This window comes from Colossoma macropomum, unplaced genomic scaffold (genome assembly GCF_904425465.1).
Source record: "Colossoma macropomum unplaced genomic scaffold, Colossoma_macropomum, whole genome shotgun sequence".
Taxonomy (NCBI): domain Eukaryota; kingdom Metazoa; phylum Chordata; class Actinopteri; order Characiformes; family Serrasalmidae; genus Colossoma; species Colossoma macropomum.
Window position 1 is genome coordinate 3,088,165 of NW_023494805.1, and position 12,775 is coordinate 3,100,939.

At 39.9% G+C, this 12,775-nt stretch overlaps 1 protein-coding gene across 1 annotated transcript; it reads left to right on the forward strand.

The window, feature by feature from the left end:
- Positions 1-3,342: 3,342 nt before the first annotated feature.
- LOC118825571 (aquaporin-1-like) lies at positions 3,343-9,577 on the forward strand. The gene is made up of 4 exons (XM_036596240.1): positions 3,343-4,008; positions 5,751-5,915; positions 6,023-6,103; positions 8,873-9,577. The coding sequence occupies exons 1-4, from the start codon at positions 3,646-3,648 to the stop codon at positions 9,041-9,043; spliced, it is 780 nt and encodes a 259-aa protein (XP_036452133.1). The 5' UTR covers positions 3,343-3,645; the 3' UTR covers positions 9,044-9,577.
- Positions 9,578-12,775: the final 3,198 nt, after the last annotated feature.

A 12,775-nucleotide genomic window follows, 5' to 3' on the forward strand; every position in this document is an offset into this window, starting at 1 on the left:
CAGCTTGCAGACCCAGGATGACCTCAGTCAGAAAAGACTGTGTTGCCTATTTACTGAAATAAATGGTAAAGGGTGTTTGTCAAGATTTGAATGTTGGTCCAGTTGTGTCCCTATTGCTTCAGTCTTAGCTAGTTGATCATTTTCTGAAGTAATCAAACACATTCAGTGGTGTTGAGGTCTGGACTCTGGGGTGGTCAGTCCATCGTTCAGCTTCTTTGTTTGATGTGTCCGTCTCCTTTTCTCAGTGAGGTTCTTCTTTCATCAGCTACACATCCTTTCAGACCCACAGCGCTGAGTCGTCTTCTCACAGTGGAAGGATGGACAGAAACACCTGTGGATGTTTTCAGATCTGAAGCAGCTTGATTTTCTCCTCTCTCTCAGAGATGAAAGCTTTAAGTGCTGTTTATCTGATGGGGGCAGTTTTGGGGTCTACCAGGTCTTCCAGGTGGTTGTTAGGAGCCACGTTTTCTGTTGCTTTTAGTCAGTTTTTGAACTCCAGTTTTGGAAACGTCTTTCCTTTTAACTTCCTCCTTATGCAGATGGATTCTTATCCGATGTCTTCAAATCTCCTAAAATGAATCATTTGTACTCGGACGCAAAGTTACATATATGAAGGCCTCACACAGTGCTGTATAAGCCAATCTTGAAGTTACACTTGGTCCAGTGGTTTTTGAGGTTTTTCTCTGGAATTAAAGTGTTGCCCATTTCTCACTTGTGCTAATACGCCTGCCTTGTGCCTCTTTAACTACTGAGGACCAGGAAAACCAAATTCACTATAAGAGGCATAGCGTAACACTGTGCTTGGGGCCTTGTCCATTATCCATGTTTAGTAGGCATAATGGAGGTTCCCCTCAAAGTCTACACATAAGTGAAGTCAACATGTGGATATATAGTATAAGAGACCTCAAAAGCATGGATTTGGGACAGAATCGTGTAATATAGGCTGTCAATGTACCATAGCCATTAAAAATTATTGTACTTTTCTTTTTTTCCCTAATAAGCTGATTTGCATATCTACAGTGTCCGGTCTACACAAGCATAATGCAGCTCGATGACAAGTTAAACAAATGAATTTCGTCTCTCGGCTGAATATCATGTCCAGTGTTGGTCTGGCAGCTGTCAATAAACCTAATACTGGGACTGGTTATGGGCAAAAGAGTTTTGGGTAAGTGCCTGAGGGCAAACAGAGGGTGTCTGTTAGCAACACTTTGAACGGCGGAATGAGACACTATGGCCTCAAGCAGCAGTCGCACTGAAAGGGAGTAAAATCTGCCTTCACCGTACGCTGAAGGCGCGGTCTGAACCCGCGAAATGTCTCGTCACTCATCACAAAAAACAAACTACTGAACCAGGTAATATTAACTGCCTACTGAAATATACATATAATATATCCCTCCAAAACCACATCACATCAAAACTGCCTGTACTGGCCTTATTTTTGCGCCACCCGCATGAAAACAGTGAGGCGACAGTCTGGTGTGACCAGACGAGGACAACAGGACCTAAGAGGGACTCTCTGGCCAAAATGAAAAGATTAACCATCATTATATTTATTGTAAGCATGTCCACTCACCTCCTACAGTGGTGCTGCATATGTATCTAGAGTGAGATTATGAGGTGTAAACAGTAGCACCCCCCCTCTGATGAGGTATCTTGAAAGTGGGAGGAACGTTTGAAAGTACAGCTACTTTGGGGTGGATTTTTTGCTATATGGCGAATACAGCAAGTTACTGCTAATTGCAGTTGTATATCTGTGGTAACTGTCTTCAGATCCTCCCTGGAGAGAGTGAATTACTCAAACGACAGAAATGACTTGCCAAATGAAGAGGACCACAAGCTTAAAGCTAAAGGTAGCCACGTTATCTGGCTGTCTAGACATCTCCCCTCAGTTTGGCTTATTGTTTCTGACTGAAAGGGTGAGAAACCTGACCCTGGATACAATTTGGGATGAAGAAAGATGGAATCCATAACTGAGAAGTTACACTAACGCTGGCTTGGTTGTATTTGTTGGCCTACAGATTAGTAGCTAGGCTAGCAGTAAGCACTGGTTGACACCACATGGATTCCCAATGATCTGATGCATTTTCTTTGTGTAATGCATGCCGGGTATTGTAGTGAGAGAGCATTAATGGGTAAAAACAAAAAGAATACAACATTTTGAATTCTGTCAAACCAATGAGGCGTGAAAAACAACATCGCTGCTAGTAGCACAAAACCTTGTATCTCCATTTTTGTCATTTTTTTCAGTTTTTGACATAATTTGAAAATACTTGTCCATTACATTGGGTATAAACTTCATGATGAATGGACCAAAAGAAACGGCCCAAATTTACTTGGGGAAAAAAATCTGGTTCCTTTGATGTACATTAAGGGGGAATTCCACCAGTCTGCATAATTCAGTGATTGAAATGTAAACAATGTCATTCAGGGTCGTTTGAAGCAAAATGGTTCATTTGTAGAGAAACTTGCTGACTCAGATGTCTTTACAGTGGTGGTGATAGGAACCAGGGATCCTGATGTCTTCAACACACAATACTCAATATCCAAAACCACCAACGTACTCAAGTCTTCTGAGGTTTTTAATGTAATGTTGGTGATGGTACAATAGTGGTATATCTGAAAAAAAAGAGATTTCCTTGGGAACTGTTTTGCCATGGAACACCCTTAATCTATCCCTCCACCATGAACAGATTAAAATAAATTGATTAAAATATGTTTTGGGCCAAAACTTCATCTCAAAACTAACATCAGACAGTGAATTCATAACCATTTCATGTAGTAACTTTCTGTGAGGGAGCTTTTAGAGGTGGACGTCTGGTTCCCTATCACCACCACTGTGAACAGTTCTGACTCGGTAAGTTTCTATAGAATTAAGTATTTTGCACCAAATGAATGACTTTGTTTACATTTAGCCATTTAATTATGCAGAATTTTTGACAAATCGGTGGAGTGTTTTTTCCGTCTCCTGTAACGTTACCACTTTGGAGATGGTTTTGCTCCAACAGAAGTGCTATGAAAAGTTTATGACATATCAAATTTTAGGCATAAATGTCCCTTTTAGTGTGCTAGCTGGGTCAAGGCTTAGCTTTCCCATCATATTAATGTAAATCGGATGACACATTTTGTTGTTTTCTTGTTGCACCAACATGAGGGCAGCAAAAAAGTTTTCATTATCTTGTACTCGTGTTTTAAAGTTTTAAAGAATTTAGACCTGGACCAAATTCCAAATATCTTAAAAGTTCCAAATGTGATTGAGATTTTATTGTATCTTACACTTATATCTGTACTTGTATTGTGTTTAGTGTGTATTTTGTATTATTTTTATGTCTACTTGCCCAAGTAGGCTACTGTAGACAGAAATTAGCTAGTTGCTAACTATGATGCTGCGCACATTTTCTGACATTTGTCTAAATTGTCACTGATAAAACTGTAAACTAAACCAACTGTAGGCCCCAAAACACTTCTTCTAGAGTTGACTCTGACCCTGAAAAGTTTAACGGCTGTTGTCTCCTTCCAGGCTTGTGGCTGCCTTGCTAAAACTAGCTTCCTGTTAGCCTCCCACCTCCCTCCACTGGTTTATAAGTGTCTGCTTAGCTGGCACTGCTGGTCAGTAACGAGGGCTGCGTAGAACAGTAAAAACTCATCATGGTTCAGGAGTTCAAGTCCGGCACGTTTTGGCGGGCTGTGCTTGCCGAGTTTGTTGGAATGACCCTCTTCATCTTTATAGGCCTGGCGTCCGCTGTAGGCAACAAGAACAACGATAACCCGGACCAGGAGGTGAAAGTGGCCTTGGCCTTTGGTTTGGCCATCGCCACGCTAGCTCAGAGTTTGGGTCACATCAGCGGAGCGCACCTGAACCCGGCCGTGACCCTGGGCATGGTGGTCAGCTGCCAGATCAGCGCGCTGAAGGCTGCTCTCTACATCGTAGCGCAGATGCTAGGCGCAATCCTGGCCAGTGGTATCATGTCCAAGCTGACCCCAGGAGAAACAACACTCGGAGTCAACAGTGTGAGTTGCTTCAGTCGGCTATGTTTGTGACTTGATTTTATGGTTCTCAATCTGGTCCTGGATTTACAGTGAAAGGCTCACTAATTAACTTGTTAAATGATTAGTTGAATAAATTAGAGCAGGAAAGACACTCAAGTGAGCAGGACAGACATTGTCCAGGACCAGGATTGGGAACCACTGCTGTAATCCAACGGAAACTTGACAAGAACTTAGTTAGGATCTCAGTTGGGAACTTGGTTCTGGAGGTCCTGGACATTTTATAGTTCTAACATGTCTGATCCCATTCAGAAAGGACGTTTTTTAGCACCTGATTAGTTATAATCCAGGATTTCTGAGCAAATGTTGTAATTCAATGGGAATTTTCATAGAAACTTGACAAGAACCTGAAACTACTGCAGTGTTACCAAGTCTTAAACATGTCCTGCACATTTTAGGGGTTTCCCTGCCCTAACACAGCTGATCCAACTAAGGAAGGGCTCATTATTTGCCTGATTAATTGGATCTGTTGTGTTTGAACAGGGAAGATGGGTCGTTCTCCATTTGGAGTGGGAATTCAGGTGGATATATTTTTTTAAAATTTCTTTCATCCCAAAGCTAAATAATCTTAATACGTCCATTAACATCTCCTATTATCATCTATGCAGAAAGGAGCTTAATTCAAACATATTTTACAGGTACTGGTGTTGTATGAATATGGTGTAACTCCAGTGACGGTGACTCCAGTGACATTCTGGTTAAAACTGAGGATTCTGTAAATTGGCTGCCTTATTGACCGTCAGGTGACCTTGTGGATTTAAAATCAGTAATAAAATAATATATGACATTATTTTGACATTTTTAATTACCCAGCCATTAAAGCACAAAACACCGGTGACACATAAGTTATGAGCTGCCTGATGAACAAAATTATTAATAAATTAATGAGAAATATAGTGAGCGAGTGTGACTCGCCTTCTCATGCCTTGAGATGCTTCCTCTCTGATGAGCCTCGACCCAAAGAAGCAGTTTAATAGAGCTGAAAATACAGTGTCAAGAGTCCTGATAACACCAGTGACCAAAATCACTGTGACAAATGAATTTTTTGAATAAAATACATATTTTTCAAATGTAGTATAACATTAATCATATAAAAAGTAAACATCAATCTGTTTCATACAAATTCCTGAGTTGAACCCCTAAAAAATACTGTTTATATATTTCTCAAGTGTTGAAAATGGGTTTTGTGACGAGCTGTTTTACAGACGCAGAGCGAATATGAAACAGGATAAAAAGAGAAAAATCAGAGAATCATAAAGGAAAAGTGTTATTTAGTCTTAGGTCAACTGTGTAGATGTACATACTGGCTTTTGGAGCTGTGCCTGATATTTTAAGCATCTTCTTAAGCCCTGCAACCTTTGTGACATGGTTTCCCCTCCAAACGGAGAACGACCCAGATACAAAAATATGCATGTCAGGGTTACTCTAGAACCAAGACTGGGCGCCATTGCTGTGATTCAATGAGACTTTTCATGCTAACCTACATAGAAAGATCTCAAACATGCTACAGGTTCTCTTGTGGTTCCCAGCTTTACAGTGTAAAGGGTTCCTGATTTCAACACAGAGACTGTTAAAGTACTAAAGGTCTTATTAAGTGTGCTACAGCAAGACAAAGACAGGGACCCACTGTGGCAACTGAATGATGCCTGAATTCTTATTACTTACTTTACAGTGAAGGTTAATAACGTCTCTGCTTTCTCTCACAGCTGGCTGATGATCTGACTCCAGTGCAGGGTTTAGGAATTGAGTTTCTGGCAACCTTCCAGTTGGTGCTGTGTGTCCTCGCCACAACAGACAAGCGCCGAACCGACGTGACTGGATCTGCACCCCTCGCTATTGGACTGTCCGTGGGTTTGGGGCACCTGGCTGCGGTAAGAGTGATGCACTGTACTCATATATATATGAAATGTCCACTGAGATTGAAATAGCACTTTGTTTCTTATTTTGACTTTCTTCATCTTCAACCTCTCCTCTGCAGATCAGTTACACGGGCTGTGGTATTAACCCTGCACGCTCATTTGGACCTGCTGCCATCACAGAGTATTTTGACAACCATTGGGTAAGTCAGCTCTTTCATACTCGCACTTCAGTTTACTTAGCCAGAGTTTAGCACCAGTAAATTACGTCTATGTTAGCTAAGAATCATAATGACAGCGTCATTCTCCAGCAAACACTGCCTTCAACCCACAAACACCACCATCCTCAAACATGATAATTCTTCACCAAACACCATCATTCTCCAACAAATTCATCACCAAACACCACCAAGCTCCACCAAATACCATCGTTCTCCAACAAATTCATCACCAAACACCACCAAGCTCCACCAAACACCATCATTCTCCAACAAATTCATCACCAAACACCACCATGCTGCACCAAACACCATCATTCTCCAACAAATTCATCACCAAACACCACCAAGCTCCACCAAATACCATCGTTCTCCAACAAATTCATCACCAAACACCACCATGCTGCACCAAACACCATCATTCTCCAACAAATTCATTACCAAACACCACCAAGCTCCACCAAACACCAGCGTTCTCCAACAAATTCATCACCAAACACCACCATGATAATTCTTCACCAAACACTAGCATTCTCCAAAAAATTCATCACCAAACACCACCATGCTCCACCAAACACCATCGTTCTCCAACAAATTCATCACCAAACACCGCCATGCTCCACCAAACACCATCGTTCTCCAACAAATTCATCACCAAACACCACCATGCTCCACCAAACACCATCGTTCTCCAACAAATTCATCACCAAACACCACCATGCTCCACCAAACACCATCGTTCTCCAACAAATTCATCACCAAACACCACCATGCTCCACCAAACACCATCATTCTCCAACAAATTCATCACCAAACACCACCATGCTGCACAAAACACCATCATTCTCGAACAAATTCATCACCAAACACCACCATGCTCCACCAAACGCATTCATTCTCCAACAAATTCATTACCAAACACAGCCATGCTCCACCAAATACCATCATTCTCCAACAAATTCATTACCAAACACCACCAAGCTCCACCAAATACCATCGTTCTCCAACAAATTCATCACCAAACACCACCATGCTGCACCAAACACCATCATTCTCCAACAAATTCATTACCAAACACCACCAAGCTCCACCAAACACCAGCGTTCTCCAACAAATTCATCACCAAACACCACCATGATAATTCTTCACCAAACACTAGCATTCTCCAAAAAATTCATCACCAAACACCACCATGCTCCACCAAACACCATCGTTCTCCAACAAATTCATCACCAAACACCGCCATGCTCCACCAAACACCATCGTTCTCCAACAAATTCATCACCAAACACCACCATGCTCCACCAAACACCATCGTTCTCCAACAAATTCATCACCAAACACCACCATGCTCCACCAAACACCATCGTTCTCCAACAAATTCATCACCAAACACCACCATGCTCCACCAAACACCATCATTCTCCAACAAATTCATCACCAAACACCACCATGCTGCACAAAACACCATCATTCTCGAACAAATTCATCACCAAACACCACCATGCTCCACCAAACGCATTCATTCTCCAACAAATTCATTACCAAACACAGCCATGCTCCACCAAATACCATCATTCTCCAACAAATTCATTACCAAACACCGCCATGCTCCACCAAATACCATCATTCTCCAACAAATTCATCAACGACCACCGCCATGATCCATCAAACACTAACATTCTCCAATAAACACCATAATTTACCACCAAACACCATCAGTTTCCAATAAAACAAACACCGTCATTCTCCAATAAGCACCATCATTCACCTCCAAACACCATTGTTTTCCAATAAACACCATCATTCACTGCCAAACACTATAATTTTCCAATAAACACCATCATTCACCACCAAACACCAACATTTTCCAACACACACCATCATTCACCACCATACACCAAGATTCTTCAATAAACACCATAATTACCACCAAACACTATAATTGTCCAATAAACACCAACATTATTCAACACCATCATTCACCACCAAATGCCATCATTTTCCAATAAACACCATCATTCACCACCAAATGCCATCATTTTCCAATAAACACCATCATTCACCACCAAACACCGTCATTTACCAATAAACACCATCATTCACCACCAAACACCGTCATTTACCAATAAACACCATCATTCACCACCAAACACCAACATTCTTCAATAAACACCATCATTCACCACCAAACACCAACATTCTTCAATAAACACCATCATTCACCACCAAACACCGTCATTTACCAATAAACACCATCATTCACCACCAAACACCGTCATTTACCAATAAACACCATCATTCACCACCAAACACCAACATTCTTCAATAAACACCATCATTCACCACCAAACACCAACATTCTTCAATAAACACCATCATTCACCACCAAACACCAACATTCTTCAATAAACACCATCATTCACCACCAAACACCAACATTCTTCAATAAACACCATCATTCACCACCAAACACCAACATTCTTCAATAAACACCATCATTCACCACCGAACACCATCATCTTCTACAATAAACACCATCATTCACCACCGAACACCATCATCTTCTACAATAAACACCATCATTCACTACCACATGCCATAATTTTCCAAACACTAAAATTCTGCATTGAGAATATTCTCTCCATTCACTTTCTTTTTAGAATATGTTTGTTGGGAAATGTTGAGTCAGTGCAGAATGACTTTGCATGCATGTTGTATTATGTGTATGTGTGTATATGTATGTTTGTTTAGGTGTACTGGGTGGGACCCATGCTGGCGGGTGTGGTTGCTGCTCTGCTGTATGACTTTGCATTGCAGCCCCATAGTGAGCCCTACAACAAGCGTGCCAGAGCCCTGAAAGGCTACACAGAAGTGGAGACGACTGATTCCGGCCAGGGGACGTCCCAGTGGCCCAGACAGTAACGCCGCACCAGACCCCGATAATGTAAACCCAACATTAAAACGTTAGTTTGATCTTTCATAACCAAACTTACACAGTTTCCCCCACCCCAAATGCTGATTGGCTGAGACGTGTTTGATGGAGCTATGAGGATAAGTTATGTAATGGAAGCTTGTGAACTAATCGAGTTGTTGAGTTGAATTTGATTCCAAAGCAATTTAATGAAGCGTTTCTATACAATAAATATTACTTAGATAAACACTGTTTTTGAGTAGTAGTAATTGATATTACTGTTTTTTTAATTGGTGGGGTATAAGCTTCCGTTACTTGTTAGCCACATTAGCCTCGTAGCTCAACCACTAAAGGTAAAGAACCAAATTTTAGACACCAAACATGTTGGACTGCATTTTTGGCTGAAACATTTCCTTTATACGGCAGCTTGTATGTTGTATATGTGAATGTTTGATTTAGGTTCATTCTGCATGTGTAGTATGTATCTTTGAAAATGTATGTATATCTTACCTTTCATGTAAGCTTCATTAAATATGAAATTCATTTTAAAATATCGATAGAATACTCTGCTGTATGATTTCACCAGTGTACCAGAGATGCTGTAAAACTGTGACAGTAGCTCAGTGGTCATAGCTGAGGGGATGATGGCTTTAGTTTTATCACTGTATTTTGTGTGAGCGACGCCTGAGAAAAGTGTTAGCCGACTGTAAAAAGTGCTGCCTCAAGTCTCAGCTTTCAGCTGCCACACAGCACTTGGTCTAACGGTTTTCTCTCTGACTGGGACGGCCTAATATGCACCGCTCTTCAAAAGTTTGTGATGTTCAACCATTTCAGTGTTTTCTTTGTTAGCTTGCAAAACTTACCATATTTAAGCCTAATCAGGTTTGTTTGTAGGAAAATAATATAACCATGGTTGAAATTACCATATGGGTGACCTGGGTAACTGCCAAAAGGATTCACGTGTTTTAAAAATACACATAGAAGAGTGGCTGGTAGCCTTGTGGTAGGAGAACCAGCAACCGGAACATTGTGGGTTTAAATCCACAAAACATAACGGAAACATTGTACAAAACAGAAGGTTGTGGATCCAAATCCCAGGACTTGCTGGGTATACCTGGTGGGAGGATAAGTGGACCAGCAACTGGAACCACCAACCAGAAGGTTGTAGGTTCAAATCCCAGGACTTGCTGGGTATACTTGGTTGGAGAAGAGGTGAACCAGCAACCAAAGGTTTGGTCCAAATCCCAGGACTAACTTGTTGTGCCATAGCAGTAGTAGAGGTGAACCAAGGTTGTGGGTTCGAAATCCCAGGACTTACTGGATAAACCTTGTTAAAAGAGAGGCGAACCAGCAACCAGGAGGTTGTAGGTCCAAATTCCAGGACTTTCTGGGTATACCTGGTTGGAGGACAGGTGGACTAGCAACTAGAAGGTTATAGGTTCAAGTCTCAGGACTTACTGGGTATACCTGGCCTTGCTTTGAACAAGTTAGGCAGCAACATGACAGATTTGATCTTTGTAGGATAAATAAAGTACATAATGTTTTTAAATTATTTTTATTTTCTGTTAAGTGGACTGCATTTTATAGATTTTTCCATTCAATTGACTTACAGCGCCTGGAAAATGGTCATGTAGAAAAATTAATTTGTTTTTGGTTCATAAAACCACACAAATATTGTAATACATCCAAATTGAATTGACATTTTTTGGTATGTAAAGTCACATACAGTGGACCTTGGGGGAAAACAATAAAATGACAAATGTAGGATATGGGTCTTTTAACAGTGCTTACACAGTACACACAAACAAACATTTTGAAGTTCTAATTTTATTAGAACTTCATTGTCGATGTTAATTTTATTAGAACTTCGTTCTGGAAGTTAATTTTATTAGAACTTCATTGTGGATGTTAATTTTATTACAACTTCATTGTGGATGTTAGTTTTATTAGAACTTCATTGTGGATGTTAATTTTATTAGAACTTCATTCTGGATATTAGACTTTTCTAGTTACAGAACTTCATTCTGGATGTGTTAGTTTTTATTAGAACTTCATTGTGGATGTTAATTTTATTAGAACTTCATTCTAATATTAATTTTATTAGAACTTCATTCTGGATGTTAGTTTTATTAGAACTTCATTCTGGACGTTAATTTTATTAGAACTTCATTCTGATGTTAATTTTATTAGAACTCATTCTGGATGTTAATTTTATTACAACTTCATTGTGGATGTTAATTTATTAGAACCTCATTCTGGATGTTAATTTTATTAGAACTTCATTCTGGACGTTAATTTCATTAGAACTTCATTCTGGATGTTAATTTCATTAGAACTTCATTCTGGATGTTAATTTTATTAGAACCTCATTCTGGATGTTAATTTTATTAGAACTTCATTCTGGATGTTAATTTTATTAGAATTTCATTCTGGATGTTAATTTTATTAAAGCTTCATTCTGGATGTTAATTTTATTAAAGCTTCATTCTGGATGTCAATTTTGTTAGAACTTCATTCTGATATTAATTTGATTAGATCTTCATTCTAGATATTCTACAGCTTTACAGGATTAATCTGAAACCTGTGTAGAGTCTCAGCATCATAATGTATATTATAATAATATTTTATAACAATCTATACTTGTAATTACAACCAAACAGGTTTCCTAATCATTCAAAACATTGATTTTAAGCTTTTGAATGACAGTGCATGTTCAACTCCACTGCTGTCTGGAGCTACATTTCAGCTTTGTTTCACTGCAAGGACATTGCATGTCACAATCACTCCCCATTGTACAAAATCTGGCCACTGGCCAGCTGTATGACCTGACCGCCGGCTCCGTGGAAGATATCAAACAAAAACAAGGTGGGAAAAAGTCAGTTCTTGGCAGAAGGATTTTACTTCCTGTTTGGTATGGACACAGATATTGTACACACAGAGTTGTTAACATACTATTATTTCAGGCCCCCCCCAGTCTCTCCCCCCAACACACACACACACACACACACACACACTCTGATGGATTGTTATGTAAGTGCAATACATAACGAGTTAAGCAGTAAACAGCAACTACTGGAGCAGCTACATCCTGCGTACACCAACGAGATTTTATAGTGCCAATTAACGTTTACGTTATATCTCAGTCATTAACACTGAAAAAAGGGCAAGTAAAAGTATCTTAAATCTACTCAATTCATCTACAATAGTGAAAAATGTACTATACAGGTACATTTGAGTCCCCCCAAGGTACAAACAATAGACGTGAGGTCCATTTTCATAATATAATAGGTTTATAATAGATTTTTCATAATATAACATTTGAAAATAGAAAAAATAAATAAATAAAAAGCCTGAGTATATGAAGTTAACACGTACATGGTCTCTAACTAAAGGTACTGTAGATGTGCCCTTAAGGGTACCACCCCAGTGACCCCACTGGCAGTTCCGTACCTTTTTGTAGTGTCAAAGCTGAACTGGAAGAGCTCCGGGAACTTGGCCAGTGGGTGAATAGCCTCATCCTCATCCACTACAAGGCAGACCGTCATAGCAATGAAACTACAATGGCCAGTTTAGCCTCCTCAGAGCGTAATGACCTACTATAATGGGCTCAGAAGAAGAGGAACTCACCCACAAACCCTAAATAGTTATGTAATACTTCTCATTTTAAGATGCTTTAGGAATAATATACGTTTATTCACCATATTTCTATTTGAGTCATGTTTTCATGTCTTAGCAAAAATAGT